The 22,684-nt window shown below is 40.7% G+C and overlaps 1 protein-coding gene across 1 annotated transcript in view; it reads left to right on the top strand.

The window, feature by feature from the left end:
• The window catches only part of TG (thyroglobulin), a 167,032-nt gene that overhangs the window by 80,644 nt on the left and 63,704 nt on the right, over window positions 1–22,684 (top strand). Inside the window, exons 32-37 of the mRNA XM_089517988.1 lie at window positions 7,914–8,048; window positions 9,154–9,318; window positions 11,329–11,551; window positions 14,992–15,085; window positions 18,727–18,886; window positions 22,408–22,607. Of these exons, the coding sequence (XP_089374114.1) occupies window positions 7,914–8,048; window positions 9,154–9,318; window positions 11,329–11,551; window positions 14,992–15,085; window positions 18,727–18,886; window positions 22,408–22,607 (977 nt within the window). The remainder of the gene's footprint in view (window positions 1–7,913; window positions 8,049–9,153; window positions 9,319–11,328; window positions 11,552–14,991; window positions 15,086–18,726; window positions 18,887–22,407; window positions 22,608–22,684) is intronic.

Consider the following 22,684-nt stretch of genomic DNA (forward strand, 5'->3'; position numbering starts at 1 on the left):
TGCTTGCTTTCCCCTCCATCTGATGCTTTGGCACTGCCAAAAGAATGCAGGAAGGGTTCTATTTCACATTGGCTTGATTCTTCCATGCTATAAAATAACAGCCTTGTGTGCAGAGAAAAGTAGTAGTCCCAGAGGCATGATTATAGTTATTATACAAGTAGTTGGGTGGATTTTTTTTTTTTTTTGGTGGGGATGGGTGTGTGGATGGGCAGGGAAGGGCACATGTTGGTTTGTATTCTATCCTTTCCAGCTAGGCTGGCAAAAAACATGTGCGCACAAGGAAACATTCTCAAAAGAAACATAGAGTTTCTTCTTCTATGAGAGTCATCAGTGCAATTTTTAATGTGAAATATATTGGTATAAAGAGATACACACATGCTGATAGCTTTTCCCTATGCCCCTTTGTTTGTTTATTTATTTATTTATTTTAAATTTAGAACAGAATACAGTCACCTTTCCCTCTGTGACAAACCGATTTTGAGATCAAGGTTGGGGGGGGGGGGTTTGAAAAGCAGTTGGGTGATGAGTTACAGGGAAATAGTGCTATTGCTGTTCTACTCCAGATTTCTTGGATGGTGATGTTAAGAGTTAAATTTTGGTTCATCTTTTTTCTTTTAAAACCAAGTCAGGGAACCTCAGACCCTGGGACAAAATCCAGCCTTCTTGGGGTGTGAATCTGTTAGGGATATAATCTTGTAGGGACGCAAAGAATATTCAAAAATATTCAAAAAATTATTTAAAAAGCATAGTTCTTGATAAGAATCTTTGCAGTTTTCTATGCAACATCCACACATGACCACATGAGTTTTTTTGTATACAGGCCAGTATTTTATGCACAAAATAGCATTCTCTGCACAAGTTGTTGTGTGCCTTGAAGTCATTTCCGACCTTAAGAAGAACCTATCACAGGGTTTTCTCGGCATGTTTCTTCCAAGAAGGTTTGCCATTGTCATCCTCAGTAGGAGGCAGCATTTCCTATGCATAAAAAGCTGTTTCCTGTGCAGAAAATGCTGTTTTCTACACAAAAATACCATATGTGAATTTTTCACAGAATAAGTCCCGGAATGTGAATAGTCCTGACTAGACTAGGAACACCGAATCAATTGGAGTTACCTACATGTTGACTCAATTCAATTCAATCTGTTTATTCAGTCATTGACCAATATAAAATAATAAAAACCAATAAAATAATAATGTTGACTCACCCTTCAACAACTGATAAGTCTACTCTAATTGGAACTGCCCAACAGGATTGTAGCCAATAACTTTGATCATGTATGGTCCAGAGTATGATAGTAGTTTCACATGCAGAACTGCACTACATCTGCCCATTCTTCGATCACTAGACTTGCCATAGAATCACTGTAGGTCTCCCAACATCCAAGACCATTCCATGGCTGGTGAAAGCAACGGAGGATCAGAGAAGCATCTGGCTATCTTCCTGTACTCAGAGGGGAAATCTGCTGAGGTCTGCTGGGATATTCTGGAAGTTTTAGTGGAGGATGTGATCATTTTGTATCTGGCTACAAGGACATGGCCAGACATTTCACAAATCCCTCACTTCTTTTCACCAGGCATGGAATGGCCAAGAGGAGGACTCTATTGTAGGTCTGGGTTTTTGTGCTTTGCTGGTTAAGGATAGAGAAAGAGAATGCCAACCCTTTCCTTGACTGAAGAGACATAAGCAGGTGTAAGGCGGACTTAGACCTGAGTTTGCCACTAGTAGGTTTCCACTATTTGTTAAGTTCCCCAGTTCATATATGGACTTCATTTTCACACAATTAGATATATTCATGCTAACTACAGAAGAGAGTCAGACTAGGTTACCTTGAGCTTCTCTCCCTTCAACCACAAGCACTTGCTCCTATTCTTGTTCTTGGCCAGAGCTAAGAAACTTTCAGAGATTTTTGGATTGCAAGCTCTAGAATTCTCCAGCTCTGATGGCTAGGGGACTTAGAGCATAGAACTGGCTCTGATGGCTAATTGACATACTCTCTGACCTTGGGTTCTCAGACTCTGTTCTCGACTGGTTTCGATCTTATTTGTCTGGCTGATCTTTTGCAGTGGTTGCAGGTGGACAGACTTCATCCTCTGTTCCCTTATCTGTGGGTGTTCCTCAGGGCTCTGTTCTGGGTCCCCTTCTGTTTTCTCTCTACACACTGTCCTTAGGTAAACTCATTAGTTCTTTTGGTTTTTCCTACCATCTGTACGCTGATGACACCCAGCTGTATCTTTCCACCCCTGACCTTTCTCCAAGGCTTGAACAGCAATAATAATAATAATAATAATAATAATAATAATAATGATTTATTTATAGCCCGCCCAATCACAAGGAATCCAGGCAGGTTACAACAGTAAAAATAAAGATAATAAAATAAAATACAATAAGTAAATAAAATACAATAAAATTAAAAGTTTCATCTTGTCTCGCAGCTGTCTCGCAGTGGATGCGCCATCAGCGTTTGAAGCTCAACATGTCCAAGACGGAGCTTCTTGTCCTTCCTCCTAAGCCCAACCTTCAACACTCCTTTTCTGTCTCTGTGGACAACATTTCTATTCAACCAGTCCAGCAAGCCCGCAGTCTTGGTTTTATCTTTGATTCTTCTCTGTCGTGTATCCCTCAGATCCAGACCACAGCCAAGGCTTGTAGATTCTTTTTATACAACATTGCCAAAATCCGACCATATCTCTCTGCCTCTACTGCCAAGATCCTGGTCCATGCCCTAGTGGTCTCACGACTCGATTACTGTAACGTCCTCCTGGCTGGGCTTCCTCTTTCTCACCTCCGTCCTTTAATTTCTGTCCAGCATTCAGCTGCACACATTATCACATCCGCCCACCGCTCTGACCACATCTCTCCTGCGTTGGCATCCCTTCACTGGCTCCCTCTCCCTTTCCGCATTCAGTATAAGCTCTTGCTGTCAACGTTTAAAGCCCTCCATGGGCTGGCCCCTCCTTACTTATCAGAAATTATTTCTCCTCACCTTCCCACTAGGGCCCTCCGTTATGGTAGTTAAGGTCTGCTGTCTCAGCCCAGGATTTCCTCTGCCCCATCTCGGATTTGCCCCTTTTCAATTGCTGCCCCTCACTCCTGGAACCTTCTTCCCCCGCAAACAAGAGCCATCTCTTCTTTAACCAGCTTCAAAACGGAGCTGAAGACCATCCTGTTCAGAGAAGCGTTCCCAGGCATTGCATAATTGTCACTTGCTTTTTGTTGTTCTTTTGTTGTCTGTTTTATTGAATCATTTCCTGTATTGCTATGTATTTTATATGTATTATCCTACTAGAGAGGCCCCTTCCCCACCCCCTTTCCCTTCTCCTTTTGTGTCGTGTCTTTTTAAATTGTAAGCCTGAGGGCAGGGAACTGTCCAATTAAAAAGATTGTATGTACAGCGCTGTGTAAATTTACAGCGCTTTATAAATAAAGGTTAATAATAATAATAATAATAATAATAATAATAATAATAATAGGGGACTCTTAGAGCATAGAACTGGCTCTGATGGCTAGGGGACTCTTAGAGCTGTTGTTCCCCACTCCCACGAAAAAAGCTAAAAGAAAAAAAAAGGAACATTTCAAAGTTCTGTCCCTGGTGAACATCTGACATGCTGCTGAAGAATCTCTGGAAAACAGGAAACACCCCTTAGATGCCTATATAAAAGTTACAGAACTGCTTGGATTCAGAAGGCCATAATTATGCAATGAAAGGAGAACCAAAATGAGGTTTTGATGTCTGTAGTCTGGTTTGAAAGAGATACAGAAATTCCACAACAACACTGAAGCTCTATAGATTAGAGGCACCTGCTTATGGAAAGGATGGTACATTTTCACTCATCTAAATATTTCATCCAGTTTCAATCTGGTGGCCCTAGAATAGAACAGTAGCTCCTCTACTACAGCTTAACAGGAAAATATGATTCAGCAAGTTACCTTCAGAGAGTGGGAAATTACTTTTTACAGTAATTTAAAAGTAAATTTAAAAGTCGCTTTTAAAAGGAACTTGTTCCCATTGTTCATTACCATGCCTGAGAAGCAGTCCATAACCGTTACTTGTTACAATAGTGAAAAAGTACAGTCAGCCCTCTATATCCACAGGGAATACCAAAAGACAAATACATGGGTCCTAGAGCCGATCAAGCCTAGAAGCCAGGATGACTAAACTGATGCTCTCACACTTTGGCTGTATCAAGTGAAGACATGAATGTAGCAAAAGAGAAAGGCCACATTACAGGTTCATAGATTCATTCAAGGAAGCTAGGGCCCTGGTGTCCAAGACCTAAGGATTGCTGTTGATGATAGGGTGACTTGGAGATCTCTCATTCATAGGATCACTATAAGTCAAAGTCAACATGATGACAGTTAACAACAAAAAACAAATTTGCTCTTCCCAGATCAATAAGCGAGGTGTGAAAAAGTTTTCCTTCGGTTTATAATGTGTTCATTAGAATAAATGAATTCCACCATCCCCACAAACAACCTGATGAGGAAACCAGGAGGAACCAAATTGGATACATTTGCTCCCTTTCCTGGAATGCACTGGGATCTTCTCTTTATCATGGCTATAGTCTTATATTTCCTCTCTTGATTTGCAAAGTTAGTGTTAAGATTTTTTTTTGGTCTTATATTAGTCTGTGAATTGTCAAAATGCCTTCTTGCTTGTGAACTAGATGCCCATCACTAAAATAAGCTGGGCTCCACTGAACCTCAAGAGGTCCATTGATTGCATGGTGGCCAGTTCTTCCTTCTTAACTGGTTCAGGGAAATTCAGTTTTTACTGGGGCTGCAATACACTGGGGAGGGACAGTTAATCATTCATTTTCTATCTGCAAATGAAAACCATCTTCCTCCAAATGTGGCCATTAATATGGGTCTGGGGGAGAGAACTTCCATTGGTCCCAAAGGGATCATTTTGCCTAATGGCAATTGTTCCAAGTTGCGAGTGTGATGTGGACATTATACTATGATTCTGGAGACCAGGGTTCACTGCTTGGGCACAGAAACCCACTGGGTGACCTTGGGCAAGTCACACTCTCTCAGCCTCAGAGGAGGACAAATGCAAACCCACTCTGAACAAATCTTGCCAAGAAAACCTTGCAATAGGTTCACTTAAGTTCACCATATGTTGTCTCTGATTTGAAGGCACACAACAGTTTGTGGGCATTTTTGTGGGGATCCTGGCTTGGGAAAAAAGGGTTAAAACTCCCTCTATGTGGTGTAACTCCTCCACTGAAGTATTGAATTTAGAAAAGCATGATGCTGTTAGCCACCCAATTGAAATGATATGTTTTTGTCCCGCAAATAGGCCTAATTGTAGTTGTGGCCTTGTTTTCATCAGCATTCTGTCGCACCCAGAGGGCTGTTCTTTTCCTGCTTTTACTTTGTAGGTTCTAAATTGGATGAAGCTGTGGCACCAAAGTGGTTTCATGGCTTGCTGACTGAATGGCTGGTTGTTAGTGGAATAATATCCCAACAAAAATCCCTCTGAAACCCATTTAGGGGACCCAGACGTTTTAGTTTACAATGGAATGGAACCCAGACACAACCTTTTCTTTCTTTATTTTTTGAAAAAGAGAACCAGTTATTTGCAGCTTTGTGTCTGGAGCTAGACATACTACCTCCACTGTGTTGGAAGAGTGAACAATTCAGTTGCAGACTGTAGAAAATTGATGTGTAATTACCATTTTAAAACATGTTTCTTAAATTCTTGTTCCTGAAGAGGCTCCATTTTTGTTGTTATTTTCAAGGTAAAAGTAAAGTGCATAACTTGTGTAGTTCTCGCTGTCTTTATTTTTAAAACCCAGCTATTAACGTGATTTTTTTTAATGTCCAAGTCTGCAAAAGTTCAAACTAGAAATACAACTGTGAGAGTGGTTCAGTCACTGGGTGAATCTACACTGTAGGAATAATGCAGTTTGACACCACTTTGCATGCTGTGTCTCCATACTATGGATTCCTGGAGTTTGTAATTTTACAAGGTCTCTAGCCTTCTTTGCCAAAGAGTGCTGGTGCCTCAGAAAGCCACAAACCCCAGGATCCTGTAGGATGGAGCCATGACAGTTAAAGTGGTGGCAAACTGATTTATTTCTACACTGTAGATGCACCTATTGTTTATATCAGGACTACTTATTCTTTTTTGTGTGTGCCATGGACTCCTTTGGCAATCTGCTGAAGCCTATGGACCCTTTCTCAGAATGTTGTTTTTAAATGCATAAAATCAAATAGCTAGGATTAGAAACCAAACCAATCTTATTCAAACACAGTTATCAGTATTTTGAAGAAAACAAATTTGTGATATAATGATGGACATAAATGACATTTTGAAATACACCTGCCAACTATAATATGATATGAAAATAACTATGTTTTCTACTGGTCTCAAAGTCACAGGTATGGATAATACTATGGTCTGTTGCCTATGTTCATAATGGAAGAAAATCCTAAATTTCAGAGATTAACAAATTATTTACTATTTCATTTCAATCCATTATTTCAAAGATTTATATCCCACCTTTCTCCCACAATGGGATTCAAGGCGGGCTACACTAATTTAAGAAGACAGAAGTACAAAAGTTTAGAAATAATTAAACATTATTAATATTAAAAGGTAAGTTAAAAACACATAGTTAAAACTAGTTAATGAATAAAACTATATATATATATATATATATATATATATATATATATAATCTGTGCAAGTTCATAGACAGCTAGCTGACATCCTCTCAAAGACCCCTTGGGAACCAGTGGACCCCATCTTAAGAACCTCTGGTTTATATCTTTCTTGGTCCCACTCAAGATAAAGGGTTGTATCCAGGCAAAGTTAATCACACGTTGGTATCCAGGAATTATCCAGTGTGCTTATCTAGGTGTTGCTAGAATATAATTCCCATCAGCCTTCACTGCTGAATATACTGCCTAAAGCTGACTGGATTCTGGAGGGACACATGTTTCACCCTTTGCTGGTCTTGCCTAGCTTGTCCCAGTGGTTTGAGTGGGGTCATCACATCACTAACATAGTGTGAACCCATCACCTTGCAGCTAAACAGGGTCACATGCATGGTGATGCAAGATAAGGAATTAGCCACTCAAAAGAGTATATGACCTGCATATAAAGAGATTTGATCCATGTCACCAGTTACAAACTGTTAAAAATCATAAAGGAGATCCATCTACATGAACACAAAATAAACTGTTTAATACAGTTATAGATCCTCTGTTCTTATACGTATTTGTAAGACAGAGCCAATGTATGCTGAATCCCCCCCCCCCCCAGGGATTTTAGTCTGCTAGGTAGTTCTTCTGAATCCTGTTTGGTTCAGAATATGGCCTGTGAAAACAACAGATCCTGTAAATGAGTCTGTTTAAGGCTAGGATAGCTATGGCCTTCTGGATGTTGCTGGACTCTAACTTCCATTGGCATCAACTAGCCTGTGAGATTGTCACGAATGTTGGAAATTATAGTAAAACCACACCTAGAGAGTCACTGATTCCTTACTCGACTTACTTACAGTACTTGATTTCCATATCATAGTGGCTTCAAGTCATTATTATTGCAATAATTTTTTAAAAAGGTCTGATAACTGTGTCTTCATAGCAAGAAAATTCTACTTCATGCATTCCACCTATTTTGTACTTCACCCAATAGAGCTGTAGAATAACCTACATCATTAGATTTAAAAAGGCATAATGAAACTCTCTAGGCACAGCTAGATCTTTTGTTCTCTAATAGCACAATGTTATGCATGGTGAATTAAAAGGAAGCTGCCACTGAATTCAGTTTACTTGTTCCCAAATAAGTAAGTATAGGATTGCAGCTAAATTTGTCCCACTAGAAGCTGGCCTTCATTGCTCTGTCAGGTATGAACTGTAATTCACTGGAATTTTATTTTTGAATTTCTTCATGTTCATTTCTTAGTGACTTTGGACAAGTGGCAACGTGTTGATGGGTCAGCTATTCTCATTGATCCTTCCATTTCCAAATATGATGTTATGCATGTCAGCAGAGATGCCTCCAGTGATTTTGCCACCGTCCGAGATTTTTGCCTCACAGGTGAGACAGTCCCTTTTATTAAGCCTGAATTGGTTTTCCTCCTGTTTAATAAAAATCAGAACTTCTTTAAGGATACTAGGCTGTCTCTCCTCTCTCTTCTGTTCCTCCCTCCCACGTATTTATTTATTTGTAAAGAGGCACTATGGGCCCATACAGACAGGCCAAAATAAAGCTGCTTCGGGTCACTTTGGAAGTATGCTGTTTAAATGACACATGCATCTTAAGAGGCCAGAAGCTGCACCAAAGCTGCTCTCCATTCCTTAAGACTGGAACGTGACTTTGGCTTTGAGTTCTCCTACTGTCCTTATAAAGATTTTATGTCTCCTCCACTTTGATCAGCATTGTGGTCTGTAACAGGAAAACGACTGCAAACTTTCCAGTGTTTTTCATTGTTTGGATACAATGATCTGGTCTGTGTCTAATGAATGATGTAAATTACTGTTGCTAAGGTGATGATTTACAGTCCAGACCTCTGGGAGAACAGGGATTTTGATGTAGAATCATAAGAGTGCTTGAATATATGAGCATGCAGTGGAATCTTGAGACCAGCTGAAAAAGATGGTAGCATGACTGTTTGTAGACTTGCACCTACTTCCTCAGATGCATTTGGTGGACTGGGAAGCCTAGGGACAGGCCTATATAGCAGTCTCTGTGTGAGAATTTTTGTAGGAATGCAAAACTTTGTGAATGTGGAGATTAGGTGACCAGTTTTAGTGACTGTCTTTGGGGGACAAGGCAAGGATATTGCCTCAAGCCAAGGTTAGCAGATAAGTATATAAATGAGTATTAGAATGTAATGGGGTAGCCAAAAAGAAGATGTGATGAACTGGCCAAGAGAGCCCCCGTGAGGCTGGGGGGTTAGCTAGTGTTATAATGTATGTAGTGTGCCAGTGTGTGTGTGTGTCTGGACTTCATGGACGCTCTCTTGGCCAGCTGAGAAATTATTTTATGTTTGTCTTTGAAACTTGCTCTCCAAGTTGGTAGGTCTCACTTTAGTAATCTGCATATCTGTAAGTCTCAGTCAATTTACTCTCCAGTCTCTCAGTGCTTATTTGTCAGTGATCTATTACATTCACACTATTTTTCTGTTTTTTGTTCTTTGCAGTATGTGCAAAGGAAAAGTTATGCTTGGTGACTACTGTTGAAATACAGTCATCAGCCGCACGATGCATATTTTATCCAGAAACCCAGACCTGCACACTTGGACTCCAGGGCCACCACTGTCAACTTTTGCTCAAGGAGCCAGCTACTTATATCTATCGCAGGCAAGGTATGTAAGTTATGGAAGTATTTGAGGAGTGAATTTTGAGGAGGGTAATAACAGAGCTTGGAAAAATTGTCTTTTTGGACTATAGCTCCCAGAATTGTCCAAGCAAGCTGACCACTTTTCATGTTATCCAAGGAATTATGGAAGCTGTTGTCTAAAAAAGTTTTTTTTTTAGACTAATAGCAGGAATAAAAAAGTGTGATTGACCATGGCCTTTGGAAAAAATAGGATAATCCCAAATAGGAAAGAGCGGAATATTTTGTAGCACGATGGCAGGTTATAGACCGCCCATTTGGGGCGGTCTGCACCCGCCCCTTTCCCTGGAGTATCGGGGCCTCAGCGGCCAGAACGGCAGCCGCTGAGGCCCCGATCCGCCACTTTTCAGGCTGCGGGGAAGCAGCAAAACGCCGCTTCCCTGCAGCCTGAAAAGGGGTGTCCCTGGGGTTTCAAGCCCCAAGGACACCCCGCGGCAGCGGGGAGAAGAGAAAGGGGCCGCTTGGCCCCTTTCTCTTTTAGTCCGCTGGGCACAGCCGTCTGAAGGCTGCGCCCAGCGGACTAAACCAGGAAGGCGCTCCAAAACGGAGCTCCTTCCTGCTCCATGTTCAGGGTGCACTAAGCGCCCTGGCGCAGAGCAAGGACGTCACGTCCACGCCGCCCCGTCTAGAGGCGGCGTGGCCGTGACGTCCTCACGGCGGCGGCCGTACGGAAGGGCCGCCGTTTAGTGCGTGATGAGCACGCACTAGGGTTAGGGCAGTGCGGAAGCACCGCCCTTTTGTAACCCTAGTGCGTGCTCATCACGCACTAAAGTGCCGGTTTGTAACCGGCCGATGAGTGTTGTTTTTACCCTGGATTTGCAGTGTGGCAATATCTATAAATTACACTTTACCAGTCATGACTTCATCTTCTGGGATCCTGGGATTTGATATTTGTTGAGGCATGTGGAATTCTCTGCCAGAGAGCTCGACCATCTTCCCCTCAACTAAAACAGGGGAATGAAAGTATTTCACTAAATAACAATCCCAGGATTTCAGAAAATTGAGCCATTACAGTGAAACAGTATGAAACTGAGATAATGTAGATATACCCGTAGTGTTCTGGTTTGGTAATAAGGTATAAAATCTTTTAATTGCAGTTGCAGCCACTTTAAACCACAAAACAGATTATTTAGATTTTTATTTTATTTTATTTTAAATACTTGTTTCTTACATTAAAGCTTGTTTCTTCCATTATCAGTTCATTCTCTCAGCATTAAGCCATTTTCTAGGAATAACATATGAAAGGGATCACCAACTTGCATCTGGTATGTTGAAAGCACTCACCCACAATGATCAGCCCAGGGATGGAACAAATATAAAAGGAACTTCTTCAACTAGCAGCTTCATGAACAACAGGAATTTTTGAAACTCCGCTACTTTTTTCCAAGTGACTATACTATCCGATGAGTTTGGGAAGAGATGGGCAGCTAGAGAGGGTCTGAAACAAAACCTATCCTGTTTTTTACCCTGGATTTTTCCTATCAATTTTTTTCAATACCACAAGGGAACAAATTAACATTTTCTATTTGGAAAAAAAATGTTGAGGCCCTAAAAAGGTTATGGTGAAGGAAAATGTTACAATAGAGAATGATGCACCCTGGAGGCAATTGATATTTTTCCTTTTGGAGCCAATAGGGGGAGCTACAGTGATGTCCCTCTCAGGCTGCATAATTTCTGCATTGGGAGAGTACAAAATTCTCAGCCTTGCATTAGGAGCATGGACTCAGAAGCTTTTTAAAAGTAAAAATCCTGAAAAATCTTAAAGAATTTTCTAGGCTGTCCCCAAGTAGTTGATTTGAGGATAAGTATTGCATCTGCAGGCTTTTGTGCAGGTATGCTAAAAGCTGATGTTGCCCTTAGCAGATTTTTAGAAACCCAGATGGAAACTATGTGCGTTAAGAAAATAATCAGGACAGCAAAGTCTTCTCCAAAGCTTGAATGTAATGTATTTACTGTAATCTCCCTTCTGTATGTATAGGTGCATTTGGACCCATTGCTGAAATAGGTGATGCTCCCTCTGTAAACACCCCATTGCAAGGAACTTTATTTGGCACTTCTCAAGTCATCCAAGTGGGTTCCAGCTGGAAGAGAATCAAACAGTTCCTTGGGATTCCATATGCAGCACCTCCAGTGGCAGAGAGCCGCTTTAATCCACCCCAGGATTTTACTCCAGTGGAATCCTGGAATGCCACAATGACTCGGTGAGAAAAGTGATGGTTGCTAATGGTCTGCTGAACATTTCTCATCACTTTGCTTCTCATACGTACACAAGAATGGTTTGTCTGTACTGAAGCAGTATCTGTCTAATCTCCAGCAACCATCTCATGTGCTTAGAGTCCCACCATTTCCAATAAATTCAGCACTGGCCCTATCATTATACAAGGTTCCACCATCAATTTGGGGATGCTGTTAAAGGCCAGCAGAACATTAGTTATTTGTAACATTTTTATTACCATAAAGGAAGGCACCCTTTTCACCTCAGATATCAAAGCGTTTAAGTCTTTCTCTGGCTAACATATCATTACTGTTGATACCTGTACAACACAGCAAAACTTGCTTGGATGAGCTGGGTTTTGCCCTCAAATTTTGCAGGGAAGTCTCAGTGTAAAATGGAATGAACCTGTGGAATTCATCTGGAGCTACTATAAAACATCCCTGTAGCACTTTGTTTGAAAGAGCCAGTGTGGTGTAGTGGTTTGAGTATTGGACTAGGACTCTGGAAACCAGGATTTTGAATCCCTGTTCAGCCATGGAAACCCAGTGGGTGACCTTGGGTAAGTCACACTCAGTCTCAGTAGAAAGCAAAGGCAACCCCCTTCTGAATGAATCTTGCCAAGAAGAACCCTTTGATAGTTGGCCTTAGGGTTGTCATGAGTTGGAAATGACTTGAAGGCACAGAACAAGAAACTCATTCCTGCAACAACAACAAAAATCCCAGCAGTAGTTTTTTAGAGCTATTCATAAACATCACCATCATAGTTTTCTGTGATTACTCATTCTTATAAGCAAACATTCCTATAGTAGTTCTTCTAGAGCTACTTATTGTTACAACAAAATGTCCCCATACTAGTTGTTCTAGAGCTGCTCATTCTTACAGCAAAACATCCCCATAGAAGTTGATGGCATAAGCATTCATAGACCTGATGACATAGACTTAAGTCTATTAAAGGTTATGCTACTAACTTCTCTCTCTTAGCTAGTTTCAAAGCTGCTACAAGATCCCTTTGCACACTGATCCAGAATAACATGACTATGTCCTTGAATTCCCACAGTAGTTGTTCTAGAGTTACTTATTCTTACAACAAAGAATCCCTGTAGTAGTTCTTCTGGTGCTACTCATTCTTACAATGATATCTCGATGTGGTGAAATGCAGATGCAACTGGAGCATAATCAGCTCTCTTTGTTTCCCCTCACATAGGAAAATATTACCACACTGTATTGCATCATACCAATGTGTGTCTTGCACGTTAGCAATATGCTGATAACCAACTCATTTCACACTTTGTGATGAATATTTTTCCCATCTGGATGTCCTAGCTAGAGTAGATCTGTTTAGTCAATTGTTGAATGGTGTTGATTGGCCCATGTGAAATGGTTATACTTGTGGAAATCAGCTTAGACAACCATGAAATAAATACATCCTTTACACAATGGCCAGAAAGCACATCTCTGTGTGTAAAGAAACTTACTCGTTTGTATGACCAACAGGGCCGAAACCTACAATATATCAGTCATGCTTTTTAAGAAAGGGCACACAATCTGTCTTACTAAACTAGACTATTAAGTGCAGTGCTAAAATAAGAGGTTTTGTGCTTGAAAAGGAGGTGGGACACCATTTTGACCTTTGTCTTGGGCAGCAAAACATCCAGTGCCATCCCTGGGCACCAGGTTTGGGAGAGCAGACAAAAAACCATTTATATATTTATTTAGCAAACTCATTGAATTTGTTAGTTTGCTTGTTTATTGCATTTATATCCCTTCTTGCTCCCAAGATGGAATTCAAGGCAGCTATTCCAATCTGTTTCAGTTTGTAACTGTGTCCAGGAGGGGAAAAACTGTGTAAATTCATCCTCTGACTTTTCAGTGCTATTTCTTTAAGGGAGTTGCAAAAAAAAGTGGTGATTATTTATACCATCCAGTCCTATTGCTTCTGGATGACAGCTGGAACCCTAACCATCAGTGACCCAATTTCTCACCCACCTGAGTTGTGTGCATGTAGTTGATTTAACCACATCCGTCCCACAGTTCACCATAAGGCCTGCAACTTATTTACCCAGGTGCTCAGTGACACATAGTAAATAAGGCAAAGCAAACTGTTGCTTAGTTATGTACTTCACCTTTGTGTGTACTTTACATTGTACACCTGTACATTGACGGCGCTATATAAATAAATGATAGCAACAACAATAGTAATAACCACTATCTACAGTTTCCCCCTGCTTTATATAGTGCCATCTGTACGCATGACATTCTATAGAACAAAGTTACCCACAGGCCACAGACATCACCAATGCACTCACAAGGCTTTTTACATCCTTATTATTTTTGGTAAAAAAAAAATTGGTATCCCCCTGCACACTCCAGGATTGTGGGTGGCAATCTGACCATATCTGGTGAGGTTGGGCTGAGGAAATAAAGATCAGTGGAGGATAAATGTGCTTTAAGTAGTTTCAGAGTACATAAAAAAAATGTTTGGGACTTCAACTCCCTGAATCCTCTCAAGGCATCTGCTGGGGTTTGGTTCCAGGATGCTGCGTGGATACCCAAATCCATGGATGAGCAAGTGTACTGAAATGGTATCCCTTATACATTACAAAATAGTTAAACAGATAAACTGGCTTAGAGTGGCCTAGTGAGGCTGGAGTGTTAACCAGTGTTATAATATGTGTAGTGTGAAGCCTTTGTCTCCAGTCTACAATACTGTTCATGGATTGGAGTTTGTGTATATACTGTAATTCAGCTGTTTCTCTTTTCATTCTTCTTTTATATTTTGTTTGCTTGTTTTGTTCAAGGAGTGCTATCCTAGGCCAGAGATGTCTGTCTCTTTTGATTCCATAATTTTAAACAATGGATCTTTTGTGTAAACATATTCAGTCCAATTTTTCAGAGTACAGATTAATGGGGATTTTGCTCTTCAACTACTGTACTTCCAAGTCCATACTCTCCAAGTATCCTGATTTGGCAGGCAGTCCTGATTGATCCTTTGTTGTTCTGTTTTTTCCAGCTGCTTTTAAAATGTCCCAGTTTCTCTCCCCACTTTCTACTTTTCCCTTTTGTACTCAGCTTACTTCAATTGCTGCGACTTGAGTTCAAAGTGAAAAAGTTGTTTGTATTCCATTCACTCAGCAGCATCCTACCTTTCCCAGCAGTCTCAGGCAAAAACAAATTGCAGATAGCTTGTCTCTTTTTCCTCATTAATAACTTTTGCCTTTTTGATCACACTCTGATGTTGCTAGGCCACATGCATGCCACTTTTTATCTGTGAAATGTTGAAGATTTTGTAATAATAATAATAATAAATAATAAACGTTTATTTATATCCTGCCTACTCTGATTAGGACCGATGCTAGTCTTGTCTTTATTTGCTATTCAATTTTAATAGTAAAAACACTTGTTCATGTAGTGTTTTTTGACCTCTAGGGCTAGTTGCTGGCAACCTGGGGATGGTGAAGTCAGTCCTTTTTCTGTCAGTGAAGACTGCTTATATTTGAACATCTACATCCCAGAGAACAGTGTAAGTACTGAATTCATGAAATATATTATTGGCTTGTTAATTACATTTATTTCTTGCTTCTTTTCCAAGGAACTCAAACCACTGAATGTGTTCCTCTTATGAATTTTTATCCTCGTAGCAACCTTGTGAGGTAGGTTAGGTCAGGAAATAATGACTGGTGCACCTGATAAACCAAGTCTCTCCAGTCCTATACCAATACTCTAACCGCTAGATAGCCCTGGTTCTCATTATAGCCCTGTTCTGTTGCCTGCCTAGTATACAACCTACATGTGGAGAAGTGGAGACTGAGCCCATCCTGGGTCCCTTTCACACTGTCCTGTTATAATACTATGATTCCACTTTATGGCTCTGTCCTATGTAATCCTGATTAAGCTCATGGGATGTTATTTAGAATTCTCAGCCAGAGAGTTCTACTGCTTACTCAAATTACAAACATCATGATACCAGAGGATGCAGCCAAGGCAGGTAAAGTGGAATCATAGTGCTATGGATTTTACCACATGTGACTTTGAAATCCCCATGACAATTCAAAAATAGAGTCTTTGGTAATGCTTTCACATGACACTCCATGCATCGTACATTTTGTCATTTCCAGGAAAATCCATCAATAAACTCCCAAATGTACTGCTGTCCCGTTAGTTTTCAGGTGTGATAAATTCTTTGCATGGCAGTTCTGATTTTGGCAGTCAGGCGATGTCAGTGTCTCCCCCGCTTCCCTTTCCCTGTTCCACTAATTATCCACACAGAGGTTCCCCCTCCACATTCTTTTATTTTCTACATTTCCTGCTAAAACCATATTAGCATATCTCCAGAACTGCAATAATATTAAAAATTAAAAATAAAATAGAAACCCTGAAAGGCCCACTGGGTTTGACATAGGGCAGGGTGGTGAGGTTAGGGGGAGTGCAGAAGAAACTGGCATGCATCCAGTTCTCCTTACTAGCACAATTGTAATGAGAATGGGGCTTGTGTGATTAAGGGCTTCACTTAGTGCTAACCATATCAAGAACTTTAGAATAGGTAACTTTTTGACTGCAGTTCCCAGAATCTCTGAGATGGGATGGTAAGTCCAAACTGCAGTCCAAAAAAGTAACTTCCAAACTCTGTCCCTGAGCAGTTTTTTTCCACCCAGCAATGGGAAGTTGTCCAGATACATTGCAAAAGCCTATACACCTGCATCTCACACAATAAGAATGGCAGAACCACCTGCTTTTTTTAGTTGCTTGATAGCCTTCATGTGATGTCCTGTAAGTATTGTTATAGTTTTAGCAATTGAGGCTCCAATACCAATGGGAGTAGGGTACTGCAATGTAGCATGGAAGGGCCATAATGTGGAAACATTAGCCAGAGAATATACACATGAACGGCTGCTTTTGTCATACCTAGCCTAGGCCTCACATGCAAGCAGGCTCCAGTTGATAGCTACATGGATGCCTCAGCTGGTGTTAGTATTAGTCTGAGAGTGGGAGGCTGACTTACTAAGTTGTTTGAAAGGGCTAAAACAGATGTGATGTGGGTGGAAGATCTGTGATCAGCTACTTGATTGTGTTTACTTTATCCAGATACTCTAGCTGTTTACTTCAAATCAGCCAGAGGAGACTTTAATCCTCAACAGAGAAGCAGTGGTGGTAGTTGGAAGATTGGTATAATGATAAATGTTTAAGAGTAGGAATTTATCATCATAATCCCTACATTGCCAAATAGGAAACAGCTGTGTTGATCTATATCATAAAAACATGGAGTCTTCGAGGTGGAAGTGACCACAAGGGCCATCTTATGGCCCCTGCCATGCAAGTGTACACAATTTAAATCACTCTTGAGAGATGCTCATCCAACCTCTGTTTAAAGACCTCCCAAGACAGAGAGTCTGCCACCTCCAAAGGCATTATTGAGCTGCTCTTCCATTCAAGACATTCTTCCTAATGGTTAAGTGGAATCTCTTTTCTTGTAATTTGAATCCATTTGTATTTGATTGTGTTCTAGATTGTGTTCTGGAAGAAATTTATGCAGATGGGCTCACAATTGTACACTTACAAAAAGTGACACTACTTGGAACATGCAACACTATGTACTATTTCATTGATTCCTAAATTGTTGGATCATTTATGGTCCAAAATTCCAGTCAGTAAACCAGGAAATGAGGACATCGATAATAACCATGAGCATATAAACAGCAACAAGATACAATGGGAGCAAATCAGGCAATAACAAGTCAAAGGGATGCAGCAGAGATGAGAGTATCCCTGTTTAGAAGCTTCCTCTGCAGTTTTGAGCACTCAGAGATGATCCCCAGATGACCACTTCAGTAACTGAGTGGCTGGGAAGCCTTGGATACCTTTGGCTCCAAAAGCACCATCAAGCACTACGCTGGGACAGATGTCCAGGGATCCAATCAAAATGATCAGTAGGTCTCTGCCAAATACAGCAAGGCTGATTTATGACATTTTGAAGAATGCAAAATTACACATAAGCATTTAAAGAACGGTGAAAGAAGACTTATAAAGTCTAGAATGTTTTCTCTGTCCCACGGGGATAGGTGTTTATCTATCCTACCAGGTTAGGTGTTTGTCTCTGGAAGTAAATCAGGGTTAACTAGAGCTTGGAAAAGTTATTATTTGAACTGCAAACCCCAGCATTCCCAACCATCATCACCAATGTCTATGCTGGTTGGGGATTCTGGGAGTTGTAATCCAAATAGTAACTTTCCAAAGTTCTGCTCCTCACTTCACCCTGCTTCTGTAAAAATCTGTGCTCTTCCTCCTTAACGCTTCAAACTGGATAAGAAAAGGAAAGAGAGGCCTGATACAAACAGGCAACAAGCGCTGTCCAGGGGCTGAAATTAGGGCTTTGACAGCGTGCAGCGACCGCACGTTCCCAAGCCCTACCGCGCCATAATGGCACACCCCCATCTACCTGTGGGCCGCCATGATGACGTACTCGTGGCACATCATACAAATGGTGCCACGCCATGCAGACATCATCAACATGCACAAGGGTGTTAATAGCGCTGTGTGCGCACCCTAAAAAGAACCTGTTGAGAGTGGGTTCTTTTTAGCGCTTCTGAAGACCACGGCTTGGTTGCTACAGCCTTCATGTGGGGCAGAAAGGGGCGGCATCTCGGCGCGCCTTTATGCCCGTCTGTATCAGGCCAGAGTTATGATCATGGATCTTTCCCAGTCTTGCTCTTATGAACTTAATACAATCTTTGTATAGACAGTCTTTGCTAAATATAGGAGCCCTGGTGGCTCATTAGTTAAATGCCAGTAGTGCAGCCACTCACAATCACAATGTTGTGAGTTCAATCTCAGGCAGGGTCCTCCAGGGTCCATTCAGCCCTCCATCCTTTTGTGGGTTGGTAAAATGAGTAGCCAGTTTGTTGGGGGCAATTGGCTTACACATTGTAAACTGGTTAGGGAGAGTTAGTTCACTGATAAGCGGCATAGAAGTGTACTTGCTACTTGTTACTTGCTATTCAGCTTATATGAAAGAGGGCAGCTTAGCAATACAAACAATCATAATGCTGTTTATCAAAACTGATTGCAACTCCTGGAAGTTGACTCCAGTTTGTTTGTTTCATTCTACTTCTACTTCATTCTTTCAAAAGTTTACCTGATTCATTCTTCTATCGTTTACTATAACAGAATGGAAATCTACCAGTTCTGGTGTTCTTTCACAATGGTGTAAGTGGCAGTCACCATCCACAGAGGACAATTATTGATGGATCATATTTAGCAGGAGTTGGAAATATCATTGTTGTAACTGCAAATTACCGGGTTGGAGTCTTTGGCTTTCTTAGCACTGGTAAGTCATATATGATACTAAACTTATAAGCCAGTGTTAGGAATCATGCTGCCCTCCAGAGATTGTTGAGCTACAACGCCCAGTATTTCTAGCTATTGTCTGTGCTGGCTGGGACTGCAGAGAGTCACAATTCAATGACATATGGGAGGCCACATGATTTATACCCCTGATATAAGCCTAGATGAAATGTAAATAAGAGTTTATTTGATGTTTTGCTTATTCAAAGTGATTTGAGTGTTGTACTGTGACCCTTCAGGCCAGGGTTTGATTCTCTGCCCATCCATGAAACCCACTGGGTGACCTTGGGCAAGTCACATGCTCTCAGCCTCAGGGGAAGGCAATGGCAAATCTCCTCTGAACAACGCTTGCCAAGAAAATACCATGATAGGTTCATCATAAGTCAGAAATGATTTGAAAAGTACACAGAAGCAGCAACAACAATGTAGACATCACCATAGTTCCTTCTCATAACCATAAAATGCTTCCCAGCTTCTTTGGTGGAGTCAACAAACTTTTCAAAATGGCTTTCTTGACCTTTAACAACTCTAAACCTGCAGTAATAATGGAGTGATAATTAAACTAGAAATACAGATGTGCCATAGCTAAAAGTATAGGGTCCTTCTTTTATTAAAGAGCTTTTTGTACACATTTTCAACATTTGTCCTTCATGTGTTCTTTATTATAACATTTTAATACTATTATAATATTTCTGAATATCCTTATGTCTACCAAGCAACCCATACATTGGCCATGTCAGAGGGTGTATCTTAGGCAAAACTTGGAAAAGTTAATTTTTTAAAAGATTACAGCTTTCAGAACCCCTCAGCTATCATGACCACTAGGGAGTACAGTCCTCAAAAAAGTAATATTCTTGAGCTCTGATCAGGGATGGCACCAGTAGCATGGACCCACTTTCTACATCTCCTCTTCTCTCTTGGTATTTCTGGCTAGCTTTGTTGGGGGATTTCTGAAATTTTTCATATCCAGTATATAGTCTCAAAAGGTATCTTTTCCAAGTTCTAGTCACTGGAACCTACAGAAAGATGCTGGGTGCTGACTGGACACTGTTCATTATTACTATCAGGGAACCAAGGAACTTTTGTAACATTAGTTCCCCAAATCTGAGCTCTTTTATCTTCAAGATATGATAATAACTGTCTCTATTTCATTGTTGCTTGATAAATGCTTTAACACTATGCACTTAGTTCATAGTTATGTGCAAGTCTTAAGTGGGAAGGAAATGCTACACTTCTGTGCTACTCTCCAGTTTCTCAATCTGAAGCCACAGGAGTTATTTTTGGCCTTTTCTTTCCTTCCTATTTCAAAGAATGTCTTGCAAATGGTGTAGAATGTTTCTGTGGAGTCCAGTTCTGCTGTTGTGGCATTAACCTACTTGAGCTATGCAACAGAGGTGGAATCCATTGTGAGATGAAAGGCTGCGGTAACCTTAGATTAGTCCATTTGGATTCCATGGTTGTTTCATAGAACCATAGAGCTGGAAGTGGGCCCGTGGTCTACCAAATCCAACCCCCTGCTAAATGCAGAATCAGCTAAAGCGTCCCCAGCAGGTAGCCAGCCAGCTTTTTCTTAAAGACATCTAGATGAGACTCCAACACCTCTTTCGGCAGTGGGTTCCATTGCTGAGCTGCTCTGTCAAGAAATTCCTTCTAAGGTTCAGTCAAAATCTACTTTTCTTTAACTTAAAACCCTTAGAACTGGCTCTACCCTCTGGGGCAGCAAAGAACAGGCCTGCCCCCTCCTTTTTGTGACAATCCTTGAAATATTTAAAGGGTACAGTCATGTCATTAGTCTTCTCTTCACCAAGCCGAACACACTCAACTTCCTCCACTGTTTTGTTCTTCATACCCTGTATCATCCTTGTTGCCCTTCTCTGAACCTGCTCTAACGTGTGTATCCATCTTAAAATGAGGTGCCCAGGTTTCAACGTCCCCTTTAAGTCCTTTAGAGGAATTTCTTATTTCCCTTTTTTACACCAAGTTCCATCAGCATCTCTTAAATATTATCTAGCAAGTGATGCTTCAGGAGTAAGCACATATAGAAGAGTGAGATGCATATATAGAAGAATAATGTGCATAGGTACATAAGCAGGTAGTACTCAGTTAACAAAGCCTCCAGTAGTGAAGTTCATTTTTTTAAACAAAGGGTTTCCATATGAGTGTCCAGGATAATCCACATGCCAGAGACTAGAACAGAACTGACATACCAGGAGAAGTGATTAAAAGGGATACAAGTGTGTGCATAACATTGTTCCTGCAGCTGCATGAAAACCTAGCTCATTTTAAAGGTACCTAAGTATAGAATTAAAAGCCAAACTGCATACTTTTGCATTAGTGTCTCAGTCTGAAAGCAGTATAATAGCATAATTATTTTAAGAGATTTGGTTCCCTTATAATAAAAACGCATCATTACTGCATGATGATAATTATGCTGCTTCTGAACTGATGACTTGCAAAATATTTTCAAGTTTATCATTGTTACTAGAAATTTGGGGTAGCAGTTAGTTCTGTTAGCCTGTCATGGCAAAAACAGCCTAGTCTTCTAAGACTAAAAAAGACCAATAATTTTTATTTGGCATAAGTTTTCCAGTGGGTACAGTCTGTCTAAGTGGGCTGCAGTCCATGAAAGTTTGTTGTTAATTGCTTTCAAGAAAGTTTTGACTTTTGGTAGCCCTTCAAGACATCCCTTCAGCAACAGGTCAGCTCTTGCAAACTCAGGATTGTGACTTCCTTGGCCCTGTCTGCACAGGCCAAATAAAATGGCCTCTCTCCATCTTCCTGCTGAGTAGTCCAGATAATGCAGGGCCCAGTGCCCAGTTCTGGTATGAGCTGTCTGGACAATGTCAGAACCTAAGGTGTATCCCCTCAAAATGGTTTTTAGAAGCTTCCTTTTTGCTCTTCCTGAAAGATCTGGAGCCCTCTGTTGTGCTGCCAACAACAAGCTTTGTTGGTAAAGTAATCATTAATTTAAGGCTTGAAAGGACATGTAAAATGGAAATGTAATAAATGGAAGATGGACACATAATGTAGCTTGACGTGTAAGAAAATAGATGCTTCAAGGCATTCTATTCTTTACGTAGTCATAATCAAAGCTTGCAAAGTTCACCCTGTTTGCACTATCTTTAAAAATTCACTTTGTTTGTGCTACTGGGACTATACTCCTAGCTAGTGGCCATGCTATCTTGAGGATTTTGGCAACTGTAGTCTGTAGTCTCAAGATCTGCCCCCAATTGCCTTTGCCAACTGTAAGTATCAGGTCAATGATCTGTCTATCTCCTCATTTGTTGCCTGTTTTATTGAACCCTTTCCTGTATTGTTATGTATTATTTATATGTATTATGCTATTATTTCTTAGTGTCATGGGCAGGTTTACGCTTATCTATTTTATTGTTTGTATGTACAGCGCTGTGCAAATCTACAGTGCTATATAAATAATGCATCATCATCATCATCATCATCATCATCATCATCATCATCATCATCATCATTATTCTTTTTTGGAAGGTTCCAAGGTGGCAAGTGGAAATTGGGGCCTTTTGGATCAAGAAGCAGCTCTTAAATGGACACAGCAAAATATTGCAAGTTTTGGAGGAGATCCTCATCAAATTGCAGTTGCAGCTGATGGCAGTGGAGCAGATATCACCAGCATTCATCTGCTTGCAGGGGGTGCAGATTCATTTCTCTTCAAGAAGATGTTGCTGATGGTGAGCACTGGTTTCTTCTCTATTGCTAGTTTAGAAGTATGTGAAAGATAACATAATCCTTTATCTACTGGCTTCTG

The sequence above is a fragment of the Sceloporus occidentalis genome, unplaced genomic scaffold (assembly GCF_023333645.1).
Source record: "Sceloporus occidentalis isolate IW3139 unplaced genomic scaffold, rSceOcc1.0.p SCAF_3, whole genome shotgun sequence".
In the NCBI taxonomy this organism is placed as follows: domain Eukaryota; kingdom Metazoa; phylum Chordata; class Lepidosauria; order Squamata; family Phrynosomatidae; genus Sceloporus; species Sceloporus occidentalis.